The sequence below is a fragment of the Gymnoscopelus braueri genome (assembly GCF_963280865.1).
Source record: "Gymnoscopelus braueri genome assembly, chromosome: 5".
Taxonomy (NCBI): domain Eukaryota; kingdom Metazoa; phylum Chordata; class Actinopteri; order Myctophiformes; family Myctophidae; genus Gymnoscopelus; species Gymnoscopelus braueri.
In genome coordinates this window covers 1,815,696-1,843,147 of record NC_137606.1, presented here as the reverse complement: position 1 = coordinate 1,843,147, position 27,452 = coordinate 1,815,696, and the positions used below count along the sequence as shown (strand labels likewise).

Sequence of the window (27,452 nt, the reverse complement as noted above, 5' to 3'; positions counted from 1 at the left end):
CACACACACGCACACACACACACACACACACACACACACACACACACACACACACACACACACACACACACACACACACACACACACACACGCACGCACACACACACACACACACACACACACACACACACTCAAGCACAGACTCATGCACACGCACATTTTTTAATAGCAGATCTACACAGTCACAACGCACCACGATGCGACTACTTTTGATGCTAGATTAACTAATTTAGCTGTGGGCCCCCTGTCCCCGGACCCTACTTTGAGGGGCCACAGCTACATGAGTTAATATAGCATCAAAATGTGTCGCACAGTGGCGCGTTGTGACTGTGTAGATCTGTTATTTTCCAAAAATTAACAATAAATGTGAACAATTTTGAATATTTTTGAGTAACACAAATCTTGTATGGGGGTAACTGGCACAAAATATTTTCTGAAGGGGGTTTCACTTTGAGAACCAATGGGCTAAAGTATAATAATATAGCTTTCTTTTCAAATCTGTGGTATGTTCTTATTTGGTTACATCTGAACTGACCACGGCGACTGACCTCCTGACCCTCCCATCCCCCCCGGGCCCTAGCCCCCATAGACTGGAACACAATAACCAAGTCTGATCTGCTGAGGTCATTCTCTGCCACATAAACAGCCTTTCATTTTCCCCTGTTCAGCAGGGATGCCGGGGCTTGGCTAGGCTTTTTTTTTTTCAGCCAACAGCAGGTGACTGCTGGGTGCAGGGCTGACAACAAAGAACCTCTGACCATGGCACATATGAAACCATGACACAGGTGCTGGGGCACTCAGACACATTGTAAACACTTGGCCCCCATTCACAAGCCGAAACACAGTGGTTATCTTTTTTTATTTATTCAGAATCAGAATCAGAATTAGGATTCAGAATCAGCTTTATTGTCACATTGCAGTTTTACAGGTGTAAAACAGTGGGTGAAATTAGTTTTTGTGCAAGCTCCATTGTTTTTGTTTTCTTGGGGGCGCAGCCGGTAGCGATGTCGCCTCAGCTAGAAGGTCCTGGGTTCGATTCCCGCCGGGGACGCTGTGGGCGTGTCCTCTCCTCCGCGTCATCAGCGCCCATGGGATTGGCGAAAGGGCCTACTCTGTGTGGAGTTTGCATGTTCTCCCCGTGTCTCCTAGGGTAGTTAATACCCTCACAAAAACAGTTAATCCTGGTGGAGGGGAAGGCAACTGGTTGGAATAACGTGTTCCTTCCACGCGCTATGTCCAACCGGGGAAACTCCCCCCTGTCAGGTGACAAGAAGGTCAGTTGGCTCTCATGCATTGAAGGGGGCATGAGCTCGGCCCTGGGCTCCCTAGGCTGGTGGGGGGAGTGTAGCGCCCAGGATCACTTGTGACTGCTAACTTCAAGGTGTCACTATTGGTTTTAGTGGGGGAGGCAAAAATGTGTATAAGCGGTTTGTGGGTCTGATGAAACGCAATCAACTTTTTCCCTTACACTATGACGAGTACCTGGTATTGAAAAGTAACAGAATTCAGTTGAAGATGTAGCCTAGGAAGCAAAACCAAACCAAAATAATAATTGGGCTTTAATTGGGCTTCTGAAGCAAATTTCCCGATATGACGTTGTTTTAGTTGTTGCTTTAACTAGCAGTACTTGCCCTAGTGGCAAGCTTCTCTAGTACTTTATTGGGTTGTAGTTATTTACGAACAGTAGTGCTGTCCGTGCTGCCACAATGGATACATTGACATGAATTGAATAAATCACATTGCATATTAACTACTTAAACCCCAGCATCCGTATTCTGGGAACACTTTCGTAGAAAATAGCAGATCAACAAGCTCGCAACGCGTTGTGAGCTTTTCAATCGGCCTCTTTCAGCGAAGATATTTAATGTAGAGTGAAAACAGAAAACTCACTAGGATAGAGCCATGAGGGACTCCGCTAGACACCATAAATGGGGTTTATGTGGTTAAGCGATTTGCTTCTGTTGTCCAGGTGCAGAAGGAGAAGCTCCATGCGGAGCTGAAACAGGTGCTGAGCTTGAAGAGGAGCCATCTGAGAGAGTCCACCTGCCAACTGGCCACACCCGAGATGGATTCATCCACAGAAGAACAGACTGGGGTACGAGACATAAGGATTATAGAGACCCGACCCATGCCAGATGTGTGGGTCTGATGCTGATCTAGATTTGGACAGTCTTGGACCACTGATGTTTTGACCGATATTTTGTCAAAAACTGCAACATTTTCAAATCAATTTGAAAAATATATTTTAGAACATTTAAGTATAAGCAACTATATCAATAGAAATATATCATCTTACAATAAATGCAAATGGCAGGTGTGGGGAATTCGACAGGTGTGTGAAATTTGCCAAATCAAGCAGGCTGGGGTTGCCATGGCAATCAATTGGCTCATTTGGGCCACAGCCAGAGCCTTTTCTGGCGGTTCTGGACAACCGCCTATCCGGCGAATTTTAAGTTGGGCGGTTAAACGGTTCTCGAGATACGTGGATTACAGCCATACATACATACAGTGTATACAGAGATTCATTTATTGTAAGATATCTGTGCCTGTGTGTCTAATGTGGGGCTATGTGTATGTGTATGTGTATGTGTATGTGTTTGTGTATGTGTATGTGTATGTGTATGTGTATGTGTATGTGTATGTGTATGTGTATGTGTATGTGTAAGTGTAAGTGTATGTGTGTGTGTGTGTGTGTGTGTGTGTGTGTGTGTGTGTGTGTGTGTGTGTGTGTGTGTGTGTGTGTGTGTGTGTGTGTGTGTGTGGCAGGTGGAGGAAGAGCCTGTAGAGATTGTGGTGGAGACTGAGGCGGGGGCTGGAGCCAGTGGATACAGTGTCACCGGAGGAGGAGAGAAAGGAATCTTTGTAAAGGATGTTCTCAAAGACTCTCCCGCTGCCAAGCATCTCAGCCTGCAGCAAGGTAAAGGTCACATTTATTTACAGTTGTGTTTAGCGAAGCGTTTAAATGCAAACTGCTTCTGGGAATTCACACATTCTCCTCTGTGTAGCTTTCTGAAACAAGACGTCCACAAAGACCAACTTCTTGTAAATGCACGCATTTTTAAACTGCTGTTGCATAAAGCTCCAAAATACGCACAACTGCCGTCTCCAAACATGTAATTATGTCACAGAGCACTGAAGCCTCATTGACGTGCATGCTTGCTTCTTGCTTGCTTATTTATTTATTTATTTATTTATTTATTTATTTATTTATTTATTTATTTATTTATTTATTTATTTATTTATTTATTTATTTACTTACTTACTTACTTACTTATATATTGTCGATGTCAGGCAGAACCCTCTTTTTATGTTTTTTCGTAAATGCACTACTTGATCATACTTAAAGTGTCAAAAGTCTGACGCGTTTCGAGCTTGTAGATCTGCTACTTTTGCTACGTTTTAATTTGAATCCTGAAAAGTAACAGTTTTGGACATATGAGGTTTCCACCCTACAGAGACGATATACAATATTGTCCTTGCAGGTGACCAGCTGCTGAGTGCCAGAGTCTACTTTGACAATGTGAAGTATGAAGATGCTCTTAAGATCCTGCAGTGTGCAGAGCCATACAAAGTCAGCTTCCTGGTGAAAAGGACCATCCCTATTGGTGAAGTCGCAGTGAGGCCAAGAGTTCCAAGTGTTGAAGTCAAAGGACCCATGGCCAAAATGGCCAAAATGGTAGTCACACATTTATTTTCAGTTAACGATATACAGTATATCTCTGCTGTCGGGCAGAAACCAGCTATATCCAAAATATTAACTTTTCAGGAAAACATTTAGGAAAACATTTAGAACAGCACAATACTGCCTCATCAAAGTTGGTACGGTCGATGACTTTATACCAGTGTTGATTTTGACAGCTAATTTTGATGTAGTTTTAGTCATAGTCTTTTGAATAAAATTCCATTTAGTTTTAGTCATATTTTAGTCATCTGAAACGTTTTAGTTTTAGTCTAATTTCGTCGACTAAATATCATAAGATTATAGTCGACTAAATCAACTGTAGATTTAGTCGACTATAATGTATTGTGGCGGTGCCTTGATATCGTCGTAATGGCTGATTCTACACTTGGTTGCATGCTGAAAATAGCCAATATACAAGCTCACAACGCGTCGCAGTGCGACGCGTTGTGATCTTGTATTCTAAGGGTTGTAAATCTGCTATTTTCACAGCGCAACACCCGAGCGCAACCCAACATAAAATGACTTGTCTTTTTGTTCTACTGGATCTCTTCTCCACTAGTCCCTCACTAACATTTTAGTCTAGTTTTTATTTGTTGACGAAATTGCCAATATATTTTGTCTTAGTTTTAGTCATCGTAGCTTATTTTTTATTTATTTTTTGTTTAGTTTTCATCAGTGAAAAAAGGTATTCGACGAACATTTTTGTCATAGTTTTAGTCGACGAAATCAACACTGCTTTATACACTGTCAGATACTTGTGTGTCTGACATAATGTGCCCTTATATTATCATCACTTTACCCAAATGCAGCTCAAGTGGAGTTAGGACCATTAATGAGATTTTTTTTCCCCGTCTGACGTCGTCATTCTAATCAATGATGGAAAAAACAACTATCTCCAAAGTTGGAGTTAAGTGGTTCGACCGACAGTTTGAGGATCCACTGGAGTTAGGAGGTTAAAGGGATATTTTCACAAAAAGAAATTGGGTCATTTTATCGTCTACTTAGACTTTTGGGAGCACCCCGGACCGTTTTTAAGTTGCTTGATTCAGTATTTATTTAGATATTTGGAAAAAAAAATATCAGACACGGCCCCTTCCTATACAAAATAACTAATTTCAAACCCTAATTTCAACATGTTAGATTCATCGGAAACACCCGTCCTTGGCTCTGGTGACTGATATTGTCACGAGAACTGTCTGAGGGGCTGACAAAAGTAGACGACAAAATGACCCCAACATTTTTTTGAAAGTGAAATATTCCTTTAAGTCAGCAGCTTTTTACTTTTCATTGGTTCAATATTTGTAAAACCCACACACAGACGTAAGGGGTGCTCAATAGCACTGATTTATATATCTTTTTTTTAAATGGAGATGGCTGGTTCCTGCCCGACAACGACGTTATAGTATGTCATTATTACTAGAGGCATTGAAACAACTATAATTACTTTTCTCAAACGTCTTTAGTGTCAAAATACAAGCTCAGAATTGTGTTGTTTTCGGTCAAATAAATCTATACATAAGGCTTAAAGGGATATTTCACTTTAAAAAAAACGTTTGGTCATTTTATCGTCTACTCAGGCCTTTGTGAACCCCCCAGACAGTTTTTAAGTTGCTCGATTAAGTATTTAGATATTTGATATGAATTTTATCAGACACGCCCCCTTCCTATACAAACCCATTGTAACTTCAAACTCCATTTTAACTTTAATTTTCATCAAAAACACCCGTCCTTGGTTTTGGTGACTCATACCGCCCCCCTAATATGTGAGGGGGCCGTGTTTTTTCAATTACTTTTTTCATTTATTTTTAATATTTATTTTGGAAAATGAAAAAAATAAAATATAATAAAAAAATCACACCCTGTGTGAAGTGGGCGGTGTCTTGCTAGCTAATCACAATACTGAATGGAGTCAACCAATCATGTACAAAAGATAAATACATTTATTGAAACACTCTTTATGATGGACGAAACCATAACTTTAAAAAAACAAATTTATGTTTTTTTTAAAGTTATGGTTTCTTATATAGGGCTATGCACATGTGTCATGTGACACTGGCCAATCACAGTCCTGAATAGATTGTGATTGGCCAATCACAGCGCAGGATAATTGTACAAATTTCCAAACCTCACTTATAGGGGCGGTTTCACTGCCCAAGATAATTGTACAAATTTCCAAACCTCACTTATAGGGGCGGTTTCACCGCCCAAAAATAAATACATTTATTGAAACACTCTTTATGATGGACAAACCCATAACTTGAAAAAAACAAATTTATGGTTTTTTTCAAGTTATGGTTGCTTATATAGGACTATGCACATGTGTCATGTAACACTGGCCAATCACAGTCCTGAATAGATTGTGATTGGCCAATCACAGCGCAGGATAATTCTACAAATTTCCTGGGCCCGGATCACAGCGCAGGAAAATGTACATTTTTCCAAATCTCACTTATAGGGGCGGTTTCACCGCCCAAAAATAAAATTAAATTAATGAAAAAATTTATCGAAAAAACACGGCCCCCTCACGCATTAGGAGGGCAGGGTGAGTCACCAGAACCAAGGACGGGTGTTTTCGATGAATCTAACATGGTTAAAATGGAGTTTGAAGTTACAATGGGTTTGTATAGGAAGGGGGCGTGTCTGATAAAATTCATATCAAATATCTAAATACTTAATCGAGCAACTTAAAAACTGTCTGGGGGGTTCACAAAGGCCTGAGTAGATGATAAAATGGCCAAAAGTTTTTTTGAAAGTAAAATATCCCTTTAACAATGGCTCAGCGGCCCCACACAATACTATAAGTTTGGATTATAGTATCATTACTGACTGTACATTTTCTTACTATCCCTAATCTACTCTATATTTGTTTCAGAGTGTCAAGAGCCCCAAGCCATTCAAGGTCATGAAGAAGAGGGGTGGTCGTTTTGGTCTGAAGAGGCTGAAGGAGAAGACAGGCAGAGAGGAGCTGGTGATAGAGGGAACTCCACCCATGCTGGAGCTCAGTGATGTGGATGTAGAGTTTTCACTCCCAAAGTTCAAACAGAGTAGTAGCTCCAAAGCTGAAGAAGAGGCGACTGGAGGAGCAGCGGTCTTAGTGAAGAAAAAGAGGAGGATCAGGTTAGTGTTCTTTGATTGTCTGTAATTCACATGCATATTCTTTAGATAAGTGAAAGGATGGACAGTCAAAGTCTTGAAATAATTGATAATCTCAAGTCAACATATTGGGCAACCTTTTGCATGCAGGTGTTTGAGAAATGTTATTATAACAGTTTTGGAAAGCTGATTTAGCAAGGTTTAGTGTTAAAACCTCACACAAAGAACCTATTTCACCTCTGAATCACAGCCCTTGTGTTTACTGATTACATTCTAACTCTATAATTACTATCTCTCCACTTTTTCTCCCTCTGCTTGCTATACACTTTTACTCTTAATTTCCCAGGTTCCCCAGAATGAGAGCGAAGGGTTTTTCTGGAGCAGCAGCAGGGGGGAAAATGGATACAAGCAACCTAGAGGGCCAAGAGGATGTCAATCGACCTGGAGCAAAAGTCAAAGGAAAAGGACACAAGTTTGGAATCAGCTTTCCCAAATCCAAGCACACAAAATCGGACCCCTCCTTAACTAGCCGGTCTGTAGAGTTGAAACCGCCTGATGTGAAACTTCAGCCACCATCAGTGGAGTTCAGTTTGTCTGGTAATAAGGATGGTGATCTGGAGATGGAGAAGGGAGGAGCTAACTTCACAGCACCTGAAGTGGAATTTGCATGTCCTGAGGGAAAGGCAGACATCAAAATACCTACAATTGCTGTCAAAGGAGCAGTCACTGCCCCTAAGGTGAGTGGAGATGTGGATGTCGGCAAAGGAGATGGCAAGCTGAAAATGCCAAAGCTGAAACTACCTAAAATTAGACTGTCACGCCATTCTGATGAAATCGACGCCGATGCCAAGATGAAAACCGAGGGCTCTGGGAACATCGGTCTTAAAATGCCCCATATTGACGTATCGGCCCCAAATATGGATGGAGAATTTTCCTTGCCTGGCTTGAAGGGTGGCGTGGAGGGAGACATCAAATACAATGACAGAATGAAAGGAGAGATGGAGATAGACCTCCCTAATCCTCAGGTCTCAGGCCCAAACGTTGAGGGGATAGAGGTCCCAGGAAAAGATGCATCCATTCAGATGCCATCTATGGATATCTCTTTACCACATGTAAAAGGAAAACTCGGGAACATCTCACTCCCAGAGTATGACGCTAATGCAAAGATGGGAATCAAAATGCCTGCCATTGACATATCTGCACCTGATGTGGATTTGGAACTAGATGCTGGACGGAGAGTTGCTGATGAGGTGGATGGGCCCTCCTTTAAAGGCCCCAACATCTCCATGCCAAAGTTTGACATCTCTTTACCAAAGATGGGAAAGCCTGGTTTAGAGATTGAATGTCCAGATGGTGATGGGAAAGGCAGCCTACCTTCTGTTGATATAGCATTGCCAACTATGGAAATACATGACGTGGATATGGGGCACTATGTTGGTGGAGATGGGAAGTTCAAGATGCCTGATTTTGACATATCTCTCCCATCAATTAAATCACCAGATAGGGACATAAATATTGAAGGACCTGAGGTCAAAGGAGGCTTTAAGTTGCCTAAAGTAGACTTGTCTCTTCCCACAACCAAAGCGGAAGGAGATATTGAAATTGTAGGAGGTAAAGGGGGGAACTTTAAGTTGCCATCATTTGACATCTCGCTTCCAAAAATGAAGACCGGTGAGACTGAAGTCAACATTGAAGGTCCTGGAGGCAAAGGAGGTAAATTCAAAATGCCCAAATTTGATGTTTCACTTCCAAAGATTAATCTGCCAGAAGGTGATGTCAAAATAGAAGGACCAGAGATTAAAGGAGAGGTTGAAATGCCAAGCATTGATATTTCACTTCCCAAAGGCAAAGCAGAGGGAGATATTGAGATTGAGGGCCATGGAGGTAAAGGAGGGAAATCCCATATGCCCTCAATTGACCTTTCTCTTCCTAAACTGCAAGGTAAGGGAGGAGAAATTGATATTGAAGGTCCTGAGGGAAAAGGGGGCAAATTCAAAATGCCCAAATTTGATGTTTCACTTCCAAAGATGAATCTGCCAGAAGGTGATGTCAAAGTCGAAGGTCCAGAGATTAAAGGGAAAGTTGAAATGCCAAGCATTGATATCTCACTTCCTAAAGGAAAAGTTGAAGGTGATGTCCACCTTGAAGGTCCTGGAGGAAAAGGAGGGAAATTCAAAATGCCTGAATGTGATGTTTCATTTCTAAAGTTTAATCTTCCAGAAGGAGGTATCAATGTAGAAGGACCAGAAATGCCAAGCATTGATATTTCACTTCCCAAAGGCAAAGCAGAGGGAGATATTGACATTGAGGGCCATGGAGGAAAAGGAGGGAAATTCCATATGCCCTCAATTGACCTTTCTCTTCCTAAAATGAAAGGTAAAGGAGGAGAAATTGACATGGAAGGACCTGAATTGAAAGGTGGAGAGTTCAGCCTGCCATCCTTTGATATCAACCTTCCTAAAATAAAATCACCAGAGGGAGAAGTGAAGATTGAAGGCCCTGACGTAAAAGGAGGAAAGTTTCACATGCCATCTATGGACATTTCACTTCCCAAAGGAAAAGTTGAAGGTCCTGACATATCCCTGCCGAAAGGTAAAGCAGAGGGGGACATTGAAGTTGACGGACTGTCTGCTGGAGGAGCCAAATTGAAAATGCCCTCGCTGGACATCTCACTACCTAAGATGGGGGCGTCAGGTGGGGGATTTGACATTGAAGGTCCTGACATTAAAGGAGGGACATTTGACATTTCTCTTCCAAAAAGCAAAAACAAAGGTGAGGTTGATGTTGAAGGAAAAGGAGGGAAGTTTCAGATGCCCTCATTTGATATCTCTCTTCCTAAACTGAAATCACCTGAGGGGCATGTTGACGTGGAAGGGCCTGATATCACAGGAGGCAAAATCAAGATGCCTAAATTTGATATTTCACTGCCTCAGGGGAAGACAGAAAGCAAATTCACCATGCCCTCAGTAGACATTTCTGCACCCAAAGTGCAGCCACCAGAGGGAGATGTAAAGGTTGAAGGCCCTGGAGTTAAAGGATATAAGATTGAACTGCCAACCATTGACTTGTCCCTTCCCAAAGGAAAAGCAGAAGGGGATGTCAATCTTGAGGGCCGTGGTGGGAAGGGAGCCAAGTTCAAGTTTCCCATTTTTGACATTTCCTTCCCAAAGAGGAAATCCAAAGAAGTCGATGTTCATGTTCAAGCCCCAGAGGTCAAAGGAGGGGCAAAGTTCAACATGCCATCACTTGATATCTCTCTTCCAACTATAAAATCCCCAGGTGCTGAAGTACAGATACAAGGTCCCGAAGCGAAAGGAGGGGAAATGCAAATGCCCTCTTTGGATGTGTCACTACCAAGCATCAAATCAAAGACAGGTGATGTCAATATTGAAAGCCCTGAATTGAAAGGCGGGTTGGGGATTCCATCAATTGACGTCTCACTTCCTAAAGGAAAGATTGAGGGAGATGTCAATATTGGGGGAGGAGACATGAAGGGGGGTAGATTTGCCATGCCCTCTTTAGATATTTCTCTACCCAAGGTAAAGTCACCTGAAGCAGACTTAAGCCTAGGGGGATGTGACATCAAAGGAAAGAAAATCCACATGCCTACAATTGATCTTTCTCTGCCCAAAGGGAAAGTAGAAGGCAAAATAGACACTGAAGGACCTTCTGGAAAAGGAGGCATTTCTGTCCCAAAAGGAAAATTGGAGGGAGACGTGGAAACCAAGGGAAAAGGAGGAAAGTTCCATTTACCCTCATTTAACATATTTCTGCCTAAAATGAAACTGAAGGGAAGTGACGTCAACATTGAAGCACCTGATGTTAAAGGAGGGGGCATCAAAATGCCAAAAATAGACATCACACCTCCTAAGGGTAAGGTAGAGGGTGATCTCAGTGTGGAAGGGGAGGCAAAGGCAAGTCAATTCAACATGCCCTCTGTAAATATAACTCTTCCTAAAGTAAAACTACCTGAAAGAGATGTAAAGATTCAGGGTCCTGAAGTTAAAGGTGGGACATTTCAAATGCCAAAACTCGACATGTCATTTCCAAAAGGTAAAGCAGATGGAGATATTGATATTGAAGTACATTCAGGAAAAGGTGGGAAATTTGAAATGCCTACTATTGATTTATCACTTCCTAAAAGCAAAAGCAAGGGTGAGGCCAGCATTGAGGGGCCTGATATAAAAGGAGGGAAATTCCACATGCCATCTATTGACATGTCTCTCCCAAAAGGAAAGGTTGAAGGTGATGTCCACCTTGAAGGTCCTGGCGGAAAAGGAGGTAAATTCAAAATGCCCAAATTTGATATTTCACTTCCAACCATTAAGATGCCAGAAGGAGATGCCAAATTTGAAGGCCCAGAGATGAAAGGGAAAGTTGAAATGCCAAGCATTGACATTTCACTTCCCAAAGGACAAGTTGAGGGTGATATCCACCTTGAAGGTCCTGAAGGAAAAGGAAGTAAATTCAAAATGCCCAAATTTGATGTTTCACTTCCCAAGTTTAATCTTCCAGAAGGGGGAGTCAAAGTAGAAGGACCGGAAATGCCAAGCATTGATATTTCACTTCCCCAAGGCAAAGCAGAGGGAGATGTTGAAATTGACGGACATGGAGGCAAAGGAGGGAAATTCCATATGCCCTCAATTGACCTTTCCCTTCCTAAAATGAAAGGTAAGGGCGGAGAAATTGATATCGAAGAACCTGAATTGAAAGGTGGCAAGTTCAACATGCCATCTATTGACTTTTCACTTCCCAAAGGAAAGGTTGAAGGTGATGTGAATATTGAAGGTCCTGATGGAAAAGGAGGTAAATTCAAAATGCCCAAATTTGATGTTTCACTTCCTAAAATTAATCTGCCAGAAGGGGGTGTAAAAGTAAAAGGACCAGAAATGCCAAGCATTGATATTTCACTTCCCCAAGGCAAAGCAGAGGGAGATATTGAGCTGGAAGGTCATGGAGGAAAAGGAGGGAAATTCCACATGCCCTCAATTGACCTTTCTCTTCCTAAAATGAAAGGTAAGGGAGGAGAAATTGATATTGAAGGACCTGAATTGAAAGGTGGAAAGTTCAACTTGCCATCATTTGACATTTCACTTCCTAAAGGAAAAGTTGAAGGTGATGTCCACCTTGAAGGTCCTGAAGGAAAAGGAAGTAAATTCAAAATGCCCAAATTTGATGTTTCACTTCCCAAGTTTAATCTTCCAGAAGGGGCTGTCAAAGTAGAAGGACCTGAAAAGCCAAGCATTGACATTTCACTTCCCCAAGGCAAAGCAGAGGGAGATATTGACATTGAAGGACATGGAGGCAAAGGAGGGAAATTCCACATGCCCTCATTTGACCTTTCTCTTCCTAAAATGAAGGGTAAAGGCGGAGAAATTGACATTGAAGGACCTGAACTGAAAGGTGGAAAGTTCAACTTGCCATCATTTGACATTTCACTTCCCAAAGGCAAAGCAGAGGGAGATATTGAGCTGGAAGGTCATGGAGGAACCGGAGGGAAATTCCATATGCCCTCAATTGACCTTTCTCTTCCTAAAATGAAAGGTAAGGGAGGAGAAATTGACATTGAAGGACCTGAATTGAAAGGTGGAAAGTTATTTGACATTTCACTTCCCAAAGGAAAAGTTGAAGGTGATGTCCACCTTGAAGGTCCTGAAGGAAAAGGAAGTAAATTCAAAATGCCCAAATTTGATGTTTCACTTCCTAAAATTAATCTGCCAGAAGGGGGTGTCAAAGTAAAAGGACCAGAAATGCCAAACATTGATATTTCACTTCCCAAAGGCAAAGCAGAGGGAGATATTGAGCTGGAAGGTCATGGAGGAAAGGGAGGGAAATTCCACATGCCCTCAATTGACCTTTCTCTTCCTAAAATGAAAGGTAAGGGAGGAGAAATTGACATTGAAGGACCTGAACTGAAAGGTGGAAAGTTCAACTTGCCATCATTTGACATTTCACTTCCCAAAGGAAAAGTTGAAGGTGATGTCCACCTTGAAGGTCCTGAAGGAAAAGGAAGTAAATTCAAAATGCCCAAATTTGATGTTTCACTTCCTAAAATTAATCTGCCAGAAGGGGGTGTCAAAGTAAAAGGACCAGAAATGCCAAACATTGATATTTCACTTCCCAAAGGCAAAGCAGAGGGAGATATTGAGCTGGAAGGTCATGGAGGAAAAGGAGGGAAATTCCACATGCCCTCAATTGACCTTTCTCTTCCTAAAATGAAAGGTAAGGGAGGAGAAATTGATATTGAAGGACCTGAATTGAAAGGTGGAAAGTTCAACTTGCCATCATTTGACATTTCACTTCCTAAAGGAAAAGTTGAAGGTGATGTCCACCTTGAAGGTCCTGAAGGAAAAGGAAGTACATTCAAAATGCCCAAATTTGATGTTTCACTTCCCAAGTTTAATCTTCCAGAAGGGGCTGTCAAAGTAGAAGGACCTGAAAAGCCAAGCATTGACATTTCACTTCCCCAAGGCAAAGCAGAGGGAGATATTGACATTGAAGGACATGGAGGCAAAGGAGGGAAATTCCACATGCCCTCATTTGACCTTTCTCTTCCTAAAATGAAGGGTAAAGGCGGAGAAATTGACATTGAAGGACCTGAACTGAAAGGTGGAAAGTTCAACTTGCCATCATTTGACATTTCACTTCCCAAAGGCAAAGCAGAGGGAGATATTGAGCTGGAAGGTCATGGAGGAACCGGAGGGAAATTCCATATGCCCTCAATTGACCTTTCTCTTCCCAAAATGAAAGGTAAGGGAGGAGAAATTGACATTGAAGGACCTGAATTGAAAGGTGGAAAGTTATTTGACATTTCACTTCCCAAAGGAAAAGTTGAAGGTGATGTCCACCTTGAAGGTCCTGAAGGAAAAGGAAGTAGATTCAAAATGCCCAAATTTGATGTTTCACTTCCTAAAATGAATCTGCCAGAAGGGGGTGTCAAAGTAAAAGGACCAGAAATGCCAAACATTGATATTTCACTTCCCCAAGGCAAAGCAGAGGGAGATATTGAGATTGAAGGTCATGGAGGAAAGGGAGGGAAATTCCACATGCCCTCAATTGACCTTTCTCTTCCTAAAATGAAAGGTAAGGGAGGAGAAATTGACATTGAAGGACCTGAACTGAAAGGTGGAAAGTTCAACTTGCCATCATTTGACATTTCACTTCCCAAAGGAAAAGTTGAAGGTGATGTCCACCTTGAAGGTCCTGAAGGAAAAGGAAGTAAATTCAAAATGCCCAAATTTGATGTTTCACTTCCTAAAATTAATCTGCCAGAAGGGGGTGTCAAAGTAAAAGGACCAGAAATGCCAAACATTGATATTTCACTTCCCAAAGGCAAAGCAGAGGGAGATATTGAGCTGGAAGGTCATGGAGGAAAAGGAGGGAAATTCCACATGCCCTCAATTGACCTTTCTCTTCCTAAAATGAAGGGTAAAGGCGGAGAAATTGATATTGAAGGACCTGAATTGAAAGGTGGAAAGTTCAACATGCCATCACTTGACATTAATCTTCCTAAAATAAAAGCACCAGAGGGAGAAATGAAGATCGAAGGCCCTGATGTAAAAGGAGGAAAGTTCCACATGCCATCTATTGACTTTTCACTTCCCAAAGGGAAGGTTGAAGGTGATGTGAATATTGAAGGTCCTGAAGGAAAAGGAGGTAAATTCAAAATGCCCAAATTTGATGTTTCACTTCCTAAAATTAATCTGCCAGAAGGGGGTGTCAAAGTAAAAGGACCAGAAATGCCAAATATTGATATTTCACTTCCCCAAGGCAAAGCAGAGGGAGATATTGAGCTTGAAGGTCATGGAGGCAAAGGAAGGAAATTCCACATGCCCTCAATTGACCTTTCTCTTCCTAAAATGAAAGGTAAGGGAGGAGAAATTGACATTGAAGGACCTGAACTGAAAGGTGGAAAGTTCAACTTGCCATCATTTGACATTTCACTTCCCAAAGGAAAAGTTGAAGGTGATGTCCACCTTGAAGGTTCTGAAGGAAAAGGGAGTAAATTCAAAATGCCCAAATTTGATGTTTCACTTCCTAAAATGAATCTGCCAGAAGGGGGTGTCAAAGTAAAAGGACCAGAAATGCCAAATATTGATATTTCACTTCCCCAAGGCAAAGCAGAGGGAGATATTGAGCTTGAAGGTCATGGAGGCAAAGGAGGGAAATTCCACATGCCCTCAATTGACCTTTCCCTTCCTAAAATGAAAGGTAAGGGAGGAGAAATTGATATTGAAGGACCTGAACTGAAAGGTGGAAAGTTCAACATGCCATCACTTGACATCAATCTTCCTAAAATAAAATCACCAGAGGGAGCAATGAAGATCGAAGGCCCTGATGTAAAAGAAGGAAAGTTCCACATGCCCAAATTTGATGTTTCACTTCCTAAAATGAATGTGCCAGAAGGGGCTGTCAAAGTAAAAGGACCAGAAATTCCAAGCATTGATATTTCACTTCCCAAAGGCAAAGCAGAGGGAGATATTGAGATTGAAGGTCATGGAGGCAAAGGAGGTAAATTCCACATGCCTTCAATTGACCTTTCTCTTCCTAAACTGAAAGGTAAGGGCGGAGGAATTGATATTGAAGGACCTGAACTGAAAGGTGGAAAGTTCAACTTGCCATCATTTGACGTTTCACTTCCCAAAGGAAAAGTTGAAGGTGATGTCCACCTTGAAGGTCCTGAAGGAAAAGGAAGTAAATTCAAAATGCCCAAATTTGATGTTTCACTTCCCAAGTTTAATCTTCCAGAAGGGGCTGTCAAAGTAGAAGGACCTGAAATGCCAAGCATTGATATTTCACTTCCCAAAGGCAAAGCAGAGGGAGATATTGAGATTGAAGGTCATGGAGGCAAAGGAGGGAAATTCCACATGCCCTCAATTGACCTTTCCCTTCCTAAAATGAAAGGTAAGGGAGGAGAAATCGACATTGAAGGACCTGAATTGAAAGGTGGAAAGTTCAACATGCCATCATTTGACATCAGTCTTCCTAAAATGAAATCACCAGAAGGAGAAATTAAAATTAAAGGCCCTGATGTTGACATTTCACTTCCCAAAGGAAAGGTAGAGGGGGATGTCAATGTTGAGGCAGGTGGAAGCAAAGGAGGAAAGTTCAATATGCCTATGATTGATGTATCACTTCCTAAAGTGAAAGCTAAAGGTGTCAATTTAGACATTGAAGGTCCTGAAGTCGGCACATCTGGTAAAAAGGGAGGCGGCCTCCATATGCCAACTCTTGATATTAATGTCCCCAAATTTGACCTTGGCCTCAGCCTCCCATCTGGACAGAAAGACAAAAAACTCAAAGTGGACACAAGTGGTCCTGGAATGCCTTCCTTGCCAATGGTTAGCGCAAAAGGCAAAGGTGATATAGGAGCAGACCTAAGCCTCAAAGGCGATTTAAAACCATCCAGGGTGAAAGTCAAGGGGAGTGATATTGGGACAGGTACCGTAGAAGGAATAGGTGGATCAATCAAGCTTCCCACTGTCAAGCTACCAACAGTTGACATCTCTGCCCCCAAAGTGGACTTTGGTCTGACTAAACCTAAAGGGGACGACGTCGAATTGGAACTGCTGAAAGCAGAGGGAGGGAGGCCATCCTCGGGAGGAAGCTTTGACTTGCCGAATGTCTCCCTAAAAATGCCAAAGTTCTCTCTGCCCAAATTTGGTGGCAGAGCCAAGAGTGGTGATTGGGAAGGACATGGCCCCAAGGGCAATATGTCTCTCAGCCCACCGAACGTAGAAGGTGAGATCAGAGCACCGTCAGTAGAGTTTGATGGAGATGGGAAAGTTAAAGTCAAGGTTAAAAAGCCTAAAATCAAAATGCCCTCATTTGGAATTTCGAAAAAGGATACCGATATGTCTGTTTCCTGTCCCGAGGTGGATGTCAAGGTGAAGAAAGGGAAAATTGACTTACCTAAGCCAGAAATTAGTATACAGGGTCCTGAAGAGGAGTCTAAACTCAAACTGAAGTTACCCAAGTTTAAAGTTTCACCATCAAAAGGCAAACTACCAGAGGGAGAGGTAGTTGCTGCACTAGAGGGAGACATGGGGGGTAAAGGTGGCTTTCATGCACCAGATGTCACGATCAAACTACCAAAGTTTTCCATGCCTGGGTTTGGATCTAAAGACAAGGACCTAGGCAGGCCAACTGGTGACATTGATGCTAAGGCCAAGGTCAAGATGCCCTCTGTCGAACTGTCACTGCAATCCGCTAAGACAGCAGAAACAGAAATCCTTCTTCCCAAAGCTGAGGTGGATGTCTCTGAAGCTGATATCAGAGGTTATGAGGGAAATCTCAAAATCCCCAGAATTCCTACTATTGATTTCTCTGTGCCCAAAATAGACTTGGATGTGTCCCTCCCTAAAGTTAAGCATGATGGAAAGACAGAGGGAGAAGGGGGCAAATTCAAGATCCCAAACATAAAAATGCCTGATATTGACATGTCACTTCCTAAAGTAAAAACTGGTGGTAAAATAGGAGTTGATGCAGAAGGAGGAAAGTTCAAGATGCCTCACATGAACATGCCTGATGTTGATATTTCTCTTCCAAAAGGAAAGTCTGGAAAGATTGATGGACCAGAAGTGGAACTGAAAGGAGATGCAGCTAAATTCAAGATGCCACAAATTGCAATGCCATCAGTAGATTTTTCCTTTCCCAAAGGGAAATCTGGAGACCTAAATATACCAGATGTTGAAATAGAGGAACGTGGCAAGTTTAAGATGCCTCATGTAAAAATGCCCAATGTTGATATATCTCTCCCTAAAGTCAAAATGGGAAAGATTGACACACCAGATGTAGATGTTGACGTTGAGGGAGAGGGAGGCAAATTCAAAATGCCTGGTATTAAAATGCCAAAAGTCAATATTTCACTCCCCAAAGGAAGCCCTGGTAAGATCAAAGGCCCAGACGTTGAAATAGAGGGACATGGAGGAGGGAAATTGAAAATGCCTCATATGAAAATGCCTGAAATTGATATTGCATTGCCAAAAGGAAAAATAGACGGTCCAGAGGTTGAAATTAAGGGGGAGGCAGGGAAGTTTAAGATGCCTCATGTGAAAATACCTAATGTTGACATATCGCTTCCTAAAGGAAAGATAGAAGGACCAGATATGAAGATCAGAGGAGAAGGTGGGGGATTCAATGTGCCACAAATTAAAATGCCAAATGTTGACATATCGCTGCCAAAAGCAAAAACTGGAAAGATTGATGCACCAGATGTGGATGTAGATATTGAGGGAGAAGGAGGAAGATTCAAAATGCCTGGCATCAAAATGCCAAAAGTCACTATAGCACTGCCCAAAGGAAAGTCTGGCAAGATTGAATGTCCAGAAGTTGAAATTGAGGGACAGGCAGGGGGAAAGTATAAGATGCCCCATATGAGAATGCCTGATATGGATATTTCTTTCCCAAAAGGAAAAACTGAAGGTCCTGATGTTGACATTGAAATGCCTCATTTAAAAATGCCACACATTGACATCTCTCTACCCAAAGCAAAGCCCGGAAAAATTGAGACCCCAGACATGGATGTAGAATTCCCCGGAAAGGGAGGAGAATTTAAATTGCCTAATGTGAAAATTCCAACTGTTGACATTTCACTACCTAAAGGACAGGCTGAAGTTGGAGGGCCAGATACAGAACTAAAAGCAGGAGGAAAATTCAAAGTGCCACACATGACGCTGCCCTCTGTAAATATTTCACTACCAAAGGGAAAGTCTGCAAAGATCGAAGGTCCAGAAATTGAAGGACACGGAGGGAAATTTAAAACACCTCATATGAAAATGCCTGAAGTGGATATGTCTCTGACCAGAGAAAATATTGAAGGACCAGAGGTTGAAATGGAAGGAGGGAAATTAAAGATGCCACACGTTAAGATGCCTAATGTCAGTATATCATTACCTACCAGGAAATCTAGAGGAATTGAAGGTCCAGAGCTAGACATAAACATGGAGGTAGGAAAAGTCAAAGGGCCAGATATCAAACTTCCACATGTAGATATAGCAATGCCAAAGTGCAAATCAGGCATGGCTGAAATTAAACTACCCAGTGCTGAGGGGATGGGGAAGATCAAAGAGGCAAAGCTCACATCACCAGACCTTGATTTGAGTATTGCAAACCCTGTAATAGAAACAGAAGCTCATGAGAAAGCTGGTCTCCATGTTGAGGGAGATCACAAGGGTTTGAAACTTAGGATGCCAACAATAGACATTGAAGGTCCAATAGGAGACCTGGAGCTCGATTTGGGCCTTCAGAAAGGAGAAGGAAAGAAGAACAGGAAGAAAATTGAATTACCTGATTTAGATCTCAACGCATCAGGAAAAGTAAAAGGAAATAAATTCAAGATTGGAATGCCAAAAATGAAAGGCAGTGGAGACACAACAGTAGAAGTTAAAAGGCCTGGAAAGGAGAAAGACAATGAAGGGGTGAGCAGTCGGTTCAAAATCAAAAAGGGCAAACTTGGAAAGGGCAAGGTTGAGCTGCCGGATGTTGAACTTAGCAGCCCTAATGTCTGCCTCCCTGATGTGGAATTCTCAGGTCAAGGACAGATAAACGACAAGGCCCCCAAAATACCTGACATAGAGTTTGACATCAGCGCATCACGTGAAGAAGATAATGATGTTACAGGAAAGGGACAGAAAATCAAAATTCCTAAATTTGGTGTCCCATTGCCCGCCATCTCCTCTCCTGAAGGTAGACTGAATGTCTACGGGCCAGAAATCCGCTACGAAGGCCCCAAAATGCCCAAAGTAAAGAAAGCTGTGTTTGTGCTGGCAAATCAACCTGAAACGGATGAGTATGCAGCATCTGCAAGTCTCCCAGAGGAAGTAACCGCAGAAACTGAGACAGGAGATGTCAAAATAAAGATTCCCAAAATCAAAATGAAGCCGACGTTTGGAAAGTCAATAAGCCCTAAAGATAAAGGAATCGCTATGAAGACAGGTGAGGTGGAAGGTGAGGAGATGTCAAAGGGAGGGAACATTAAAATGCCCAAAGTCTCTTTCTCCACAGCGAATACAGACTCTTTTGATGTTACTCTCAAAGGTGAAGGTTTGAGTTCAAGCCTCAGCAATGAGAAGGATGCAAGTTTCCACAATGGCTCCAAGGATGACAAAGGCAAGTTCAGTGGTAAAATCAAATTTCCAAAGGTGGAGTTGTCCTCTCCTTACACCAAGATGAGTAGCGGGGAGGAGGACTCCGAAATGACTGTTCAATTGATCAGTGATTCATCACCGGGAGCTGCGGAAGGAGACAACAAAGGGCTAAAAGTCAAATCAGGCAAGATGTCCTTTCCTGGCATCAGTAAAAAGAAGGGAGGTAAAGGCAGAGGATGGGAAGAAGAGGAGGAGATGGAGGCCAATGTGAAAGTGGTGTCATCTCATGCCAGGACAGAAATGTTAGACCGGGACAGTTCTGAGTCTCCAGACCCATGGTCCGGAGACCTCACCATGAAGATCACCCCAGGAAGGGCCCATACGTGGGATGAAGCAGAGGTTGAGAGTGGAGAGCAAGAGTCTTCCCCCTGGTTTAAAGTGCCCAAGTTCACCCTGAAGCCGCACTCCACAGGTATGATTAAAATCTGAATCAGAAGAATGAGAATTATATTACATTGAAGAAGGATACATAATTGTTTAATTTCGTTTCATAAGAAAATGAGCTATCCACCGAAGAATTTAAGTGACCTGCAGTATTCTGATTCACCTATTCTGAATGATTAATATGACAAACAGAGTCTAGTTCTTTACTTGATTAAGAAAACAATAAGCCTTTTACATAGAAACATAACTTTGTGATATGACAAGTGTAAAGATTTTTTTTTACTAGCTATGTATGTGTGAGTCAGACCATTCTAAAACAATTTCCCCTCCCCGGTGACCATAAAATACTCCCTTTACCATTCCTCCCTTTAACACTAAAAACAGTACTCTATTATTAGAGATAGAGAGATATGTTAATGTCACCTCTTCTGTGTTTTTTTCTCTACTACATTAGATTAAGTTTCCTTTCCCTCATTGCTGTTCTTCCTCTCTCCATCATTTTCCATCTCACCTCCTGACTGTAACTCTGCCATCTTCTTCCGCCTTCCTCCTCCCCTCCTTTCTTCTCCTCCCTGCTTCCCGCCCTCCCTTGCATTCTTTCCTTCATCTCCCCTTGCCTCTCCTTTCCCATCCTTTCCTCTGCAGGATTCCTCCAGATAACCCCAGAGGGCTCTCCCCAGGCCAGGCGGAGGGGTGAGATAGCCGGTGAAGGTGAGGTCTCTGGAAGCTTCTGCCTGCACACCTCGGGGCTGGACTTCACAGCCCAGGAGGTGTCCGAGGAGCATTACGTCTCCTCCGCCCAGGAAAGCTCTGTCACCATGGTGACCAAGACCACTAAAACCACCCGGCACTTGGTTACCACAGAAACTCGTTCAGGTGAATCTACAACGACCACCACAATGACAACTCAGCAGCTGCCAGAGTATGAGTAGCCTGATGGCGTGGAACTAAAAAGTAGCAGAAGAAGAATGCTGTAGCCTAATAATAGTTGCTCAAAAGTATTTTTTTGAATTTGCTTTGGTGAGGATGCGATGTTGTTGTAAGCTAAGCCTACACAACATAGCAAAAATGTTAAAGGAATAGTTCTCTCTTTAATTTAAATACAATCTAGTGAGCTATGAAGCTGATGAAACCCCTAGGCTTTTTGTCAGTTATTACTATGACAGAGTAATATATTTCCTGTGTTATTTTTCATTTTAAATGTGACCACTTTTTGTTACTGTTTTTCAAAGTTTTGTTTAGTCTATTAGATTTTGTTTGGATTTACTGTTTCACTCTGAATGTAAACATACCAGTGTCCAATTGATTGCATATTTATTGTTGTTTATGTTTTGCTCAAAAAGTGTCAATGTGAGTTTTTCACTTGCCTATGCACCATCATGGATTTGAACATGATTTTGTGATTGGTGATTTGCAAAAAGAAAAATAAGAAGGAAAACTTAAATGTTCAACCAAAACACACCAAAGTGTTATTTCTGTAAATATATCTATATAATTGCTGTTTAAAGCAGCCTCCCTTAAATGAAACATGTAATTATTTTCATATTCAACAAGAGTAGGACATAAGAAATATATTTTACGATGTTATGTCCTATTCTTGAAGGAAAGTGTGAGCTTTCAATTACTATTTCTATTTTCTGCTTTACATTTATATTTTTGCCAAGTTTTGCAAAACTATGACTTACAGTGAGTAAGCAGGTATGGGTTAGGCGCCTTGCTCATTGGCAAGTCAACAGGACACATTGGATGTAATGGAGATCAAACCTTACACCTTTTTACACAAATTAACTAAGTACCTAAAGATGCTGCTACAATGACAAATTGGGCCACGGTTGGCTAGCCTTGGCCTCACATCTAAAGAAAAACTAAAAGTGAGTGCTACTGGGATCCAGTAGAATCCAGAGGTTGAAATGTGTTCTTAAAGTAGTGAGGGTTTCAGAATCTTACAAAACAAGAGAACAGAGGCATTCCCCACTCTTAAAACAAATGGAACGGCTCAAAAGTCTATTCACTGTCTATTCACTCTGTGTCTCAGAGGAGGGCAGTGGACAGTTCAGAAACCCGCCTACCAGTGGCATCATCTGTAGGCAGGTTAGGTCATTTCAAACACTTCCAATTGTTTATTTATTACCAATGATGGCACTGGTAGGCGGTTTTCTGAACTGTCCACTGCAGCCCTCCTCTGTGACACTGAGTATAAGTAAAAAATTGTACCATATTATAATAAGCAATAGCGAGGACCAATTATAATTATAGGATAGGTTGAAAATGGGTGAAGTGGTCCTTTAATAATGATTTTCTAATAACTCATTATTTTTATTATTCTATTTAAAACATTCAAAGTGCCTCTGTCCTCTTTTTTTCTAAGAAAACGTGTTGTCAAATAGCACAAAATACTTTAAGGGGATGGTGCAACATCCAAAACCTTTGACGCATGGCTGATGTCTCATCAAATTTTTACCTCCACAAAGACATTTGATTTATTTTCTCCTTTTCTGTTTTGGTGAGGTTGATAGATACTGTAGTATGAAAATGTGTGCTAAGCTGTAGCCTGTGGAATAAGTCCTGACAATACACTCACAGTTAAACAAGCTACAAACTTCTCATTAACCATTTTTAGCACCAAGCCTTTTTTTGCAGGTGAGATATACAGTATATAGATAGCGAGTGGTGAGGAGAGAATAGACATGTCACTATAACACACTCAGTAGCATGTGCATAGAACAATTTTGTTACATTTCTGGGTTCACTTTAAACTGTTTTTCAGAGCCAATTGTTCTGTCATTTCTGCATTGGAGAAAATGTTGGTTAAGATATCAATAAATATTATACTACCCATACAATTATTGCACTTTGCGCTGTTTTCATGTGTTGGATCATACTGCTTTCACTGGTCTTTTATAAGCCATATTTCAGAAACTGTGAAAATAGGAATCTACAAGCTCACAATGTGTCACATCATGACGTGCTGTGAGCTTGTAGATCTGCTATTTTTTATATATTAGATTTTTTGGTTAAGAAAAAAAAAAAAAGGAAGGATTTTTGCCTTATCACTTGGTCAATTAGAATAAAATCCTGAGGAATACTTCCAAGCCTGAAACACTTTGAAGACCCCTGTGTTAAAGGCTATTTCGTTAGTATTGTGATAAACAGCGTCCTCTGCTGGACTCTACCAGCACAACACAAACTACTACACTCAACTTACAGGAAAATGCATGAAATGTATTTGGAGGACTGCAATAAACCAAGTAAATGCTGGGCTGGCCTGAAAGATGTTCCATGATTTAGTGTTTAAAAATAAAAGTAGGCCTATGCATTGATTCTCAAATATGATATATCTTCATTCAAAGTCATCTGAACATGTACAACTTAAGTAGGCTATACAACTAACACAGGCTATTACTTTGAGCATCAGTGTGAACAACTTAAAATATAGGCTAGACAATAACGAAATTCTAGATCAAATGACAGATCATATCGGACCAATTTAAAATCATGTCATATTGCCAGTGGTGGAAGTAAACTGACATGTTTTACTTATGTAAAAGTATCAATACCACAATGTAGAACTACTCTGTTTCAAGTAAAGGTCCGGTGTTCAAAGTTTACTTGAGTAAGAGTACAAAAGTATTGGCATCAAAACATACATAAAGTACCGAAAGTAAAAGTAGTCATTATGCAGTACGTCCCATTTCACCAGTTCATCATGTATAAAACATATTTTGAAAATAGCAGATCTACAAGTTCACAACGCGTTGCAAAGCGATGCGTTGTGAGCTTGTAGATCTCTAATGTTAGCCTTAGGATAGAGAAAACATAGCTAAACAGAACACTATAAAACAGGGGTCTTCAACGTTTTCAGCCCAAGGACCCCCTCTCTGAGAGAGTGATGAAGCAGGGACCCCCATATATTGCATAACCTTGTGTTGCAGATTAAACCTTTTCATAGATGTTGGTTTCATGTTAATGTGTATTTTCAGACATTTAACCACTTAAACCCTCAATACTAAATCAACTTTCACTCTGTACTTAGTCTGCTCTTTTCCCCCCTCTCTTTGCCAAAAATAGCAGATCTACAAGCTCACAACGCCTCGCAGCGCGAGGCGTTGTGAGCTTGTAGATCGGCTATTTTTCGGCTAAAGTTCCCCTCAGAATAGGGATGCTAGGGTTCAAGTGGATAATGTAAAAACAAATATTCTATCACACAAAGATTTGGTGGCCCCCCTGTAGTAACTCTGAGGACCCCCTAGGTCCCGGACCCCCTGTTGAAGACCTCTGCTATAAAATAATAGAAAAAAATATGGTAGCCTACTGTTAAAAAAAATAGAACAGTACACTATAAAATTATAGAAATATATTAGATAAATTTAGTAGCCTAATGAAAAGAATAATAATAAACTCTTGTATTGTACTTTTGACCTCATTGTTGTGTTTTGTTTGGGGGTTTAAAGAACAGTGGGTTAAATATCACTTACCAACAACAAAGCAGCATGCTATGTTAAAGTTAAAAACCACTTGAGGGCACGAATCCTAATTCAGGTGCCCACTCGTCCAGGTGCCCACATGTCCCTACTAGTGCCCACTTGTCATAGCGCCCAGTTATCCAGGTGCCCACTCGTCCAGGTGCCCAGTTATCTGCACCCCTATGTGCCCACTCGTCCAGGTGCCCACATGGCCCTAGTGCCCAGATGGTTTTGGTACCTAGTTGTCCCTAACCTCGGTCCCAGCCTCACTCATCTGCGAAGAGTTGTCCCTATAGTGCCCAGATGGTTTTGGTGCCCACCTGTCCTGTTACCGTGTGGTGCAGGCGGGTGAAGGTTCTAGGCCTATGCCATGGGAGCTGTCCAATTATAAAGGTGCTGAAATAGGCTAGGGCTAGGCTATACTGCATGTCTTTAACTGCTAGCGCCTAGAATAGATCAATTGCACAAGCAACAATGGAATTAACGTTTTATGTTTAACCAAACTTAAAGGTAGGATAACTGGGTAAGTAATTTACTTTTGTTAAAATAAGTGTTAAATAGCTCTATATTCTCATAGTACTCATTGCTATAGAGTGTTTGTTCAGTAAAAGGAGTCTCCCATCCCATGTCTCTCCAGCTCTAAACGGAAAATGCATTTTCAGTGCTCTCTCCTGATTGGCTTAAATGTTGTCACCTACCTGAAAATATATTCTGTTTACTGAAGAGCTGGAGAGACCCCTGTGACAGAACAAACGCTCTGCAGCAATGATTACTATGAGAATATAGTACTTTAACCTTTTAACATTTTTTTTTTTTTTTAAAGGGGCCACACCATGAATTTCATTTTTTTTTGGGGGGGGGGGTATTTTTGGGGCTCCCCAGTGTCTCTTGTACCCCAAAAAATATATTTTTTTAACATTCAGTCATTCATTCTCATTTCAGAGATTTTCAGAATGGGCGTGTCTGAACAGGCCATTTCAGAATGGCAATGCAAGTGACATCACTTGCATTGCCATTGCATTGATGATGGCCAGACAGAATTGCTCAGTAGCCCCCCCCTGCCCAAAAGGACGTTTTGGTATTGCAGCTGAAAGTGCTGTATAAGCCAGAGACAATTGACTTGGGATGAGTATATCTGAGTGATGATTTAGGCTCAAACCTTTTGAAAAAGGTTTGAGGGACATACACCATATGATATTAAATATCAAATATATTTTTTAAATTCATGGTGTAGATCCTTTAATATATATATCCCACCTTTAATAAGTGCTCGGGGGGGAAAAGGGTGAAAAAAACATTTTCAGTAGCCTATGGAAATATATTTCCAGCTACATACAGGAAAGTTAAACTGGCTGTGAATAGATCGAAACATTATCAGCTTAATGATGTTTCTTAAGTGCACGTCGTTTCAGGGAGTCCTGATTTTTTTTCCTTAAAATTCTTATGCCAATACCATCATTAAAACACGTGTATTCTTCAAAGGTGCATGTCGGTTGCATTTGCAAACATTCCGAGTAGGCGTTTTAACTTTAATTTAATGTGTAGCCTAGTAGGGGAGACAAAAACCTGCCCGCGCGGGCGCCCTCTGGTGGCTCAGCTTAATTTGAAACGGTTGAAACGTAGCTAAATCCGTCTCTGCTTTCCACCGATGAAAAATCCTAGTAGTCGATGTATGGCTAAATTATTTATACTTTATTTGGGAGGGACAGCCCATAGGCCTATAATATAAATCATATGATTCAGAGAAAATATTAAAAAACACTGAGAAATTAAACCACTGCTTTCTTGGGCAGAATGAATAGGACGCACAGACAGTAGGCAGGTAGGAATAACCATAGCCATGGATCACATGACCGTCCGTCATGGATGAACTTCAACATAGTGTTTGCACTTTCTCCCTTTTTGGCCCATACATCTACATAAACGTTCAACTGTCACCTATAAAGTACTTACACTATGGCCACGGACGTTAAAATTATATACGGGTTCTCAAAAGTACCCGTATGTTCCGTATTGTTCAATTAAAAGCATTTTAATTCAATTCGTGGCCATTAATTTTTTCGAGTTATAATGTGTCGTGTTATTGAATAACGTACGCGTGAGTCCAACTGTACTATTAACGTGGTTACTTTATTCACTCCTTCACACACATGTCCCTCACTTTCTGATGACTACAGCTGTGATGATCACGCCGGTCGCACTCCCGTGACGTCATCGCCTGTCGACCCTGTAGTCTTTCTTGCATAGCACAATCACACCACATCTCCCCTTTTTAGAATCAATGGGTAGACTGCCATAGATTCAACAGACCTTGAGGATTATTATGCCTCGTGGTTGGAAGGTCTGCTCCTATCTGAACTTGTACCACACAATCAAACACACACATTGTTTTTTACTCTTAGCTAGAACAAACCACTTCAAAATCCATATCTCAAACATCCATCCTAACTAACCCTGAACTGTCCTCCTTCTAAGCCCTGCAACTGACTTCAACATTTACAGTACAGTAAGCATAAACATAACATGTTCAATCACATTTCAATATTCGTTTTCTTTTCTTGTTTTTTTTTTTTTTTTTTTTTTTAACTTATCAATAGAGTCTCTGCAATGTCTCTAGAAAACAAAATTATAAGTCCAACCTAGTTGGTCTCACCACAGCCCTCCCAGACCTGGTTCTAGGAG

General features: G+C 41.4%; 1 protein-coding gene across 5 annotated transcripts in view; it reads left to right on the top strand.

The window, feature by feature from the left end:
* Nucleotides 1-23,150, top strand: part of prx (periaxin) — a 45,644-nt gene extending 22,494 nt beyond the window's left edge. The window contains exons 2-8 of one of the 5 annotated variants that reach the window (XR_013933230.1): nucleotides 1,970-2,095; nucleotides 2,767-2,917; nucleotides 3,483-3,676; nucleotides 6,555-6,799; nucleotides 7,122-20,335; nucleotides 20,953-22,471; nucleotides 22,509-23,150. Coding sequence is in view for 4 of the 5 variants with exons in the window: in XM_080429657.1 (XP_080285783.1) it covers nucleotides 2,066-2,095; nucleotides 2,767-2,917; nucleotides 3,483-3,676; nucleotides 6,555-6,799; nucleotides 7,122-20,335; nucleotides 20,953-21,239 (14,121 nt within the window). In the remaining variant the exon portion in view is untranslated. Of the gene's footprint in view, nucleotides 1-1,969; nucleotides 2,096-2,766; nucleotides 2,918-3,482; nucleotides 3,677-6,554; nucleotides 6,800-7,121; nucleotides 20,336-20,761 lie in introns of all 5 variants that reach the window. The other 4 variants (XM_080429659.1, XM_080429656.1, XM_080429657.1 and 1 more) reach the window with 4 other exon arrangements.
* The last annotated feature ends 4,302 nt before the right edge of the window (nucleotides 23,151-27,452 follow it).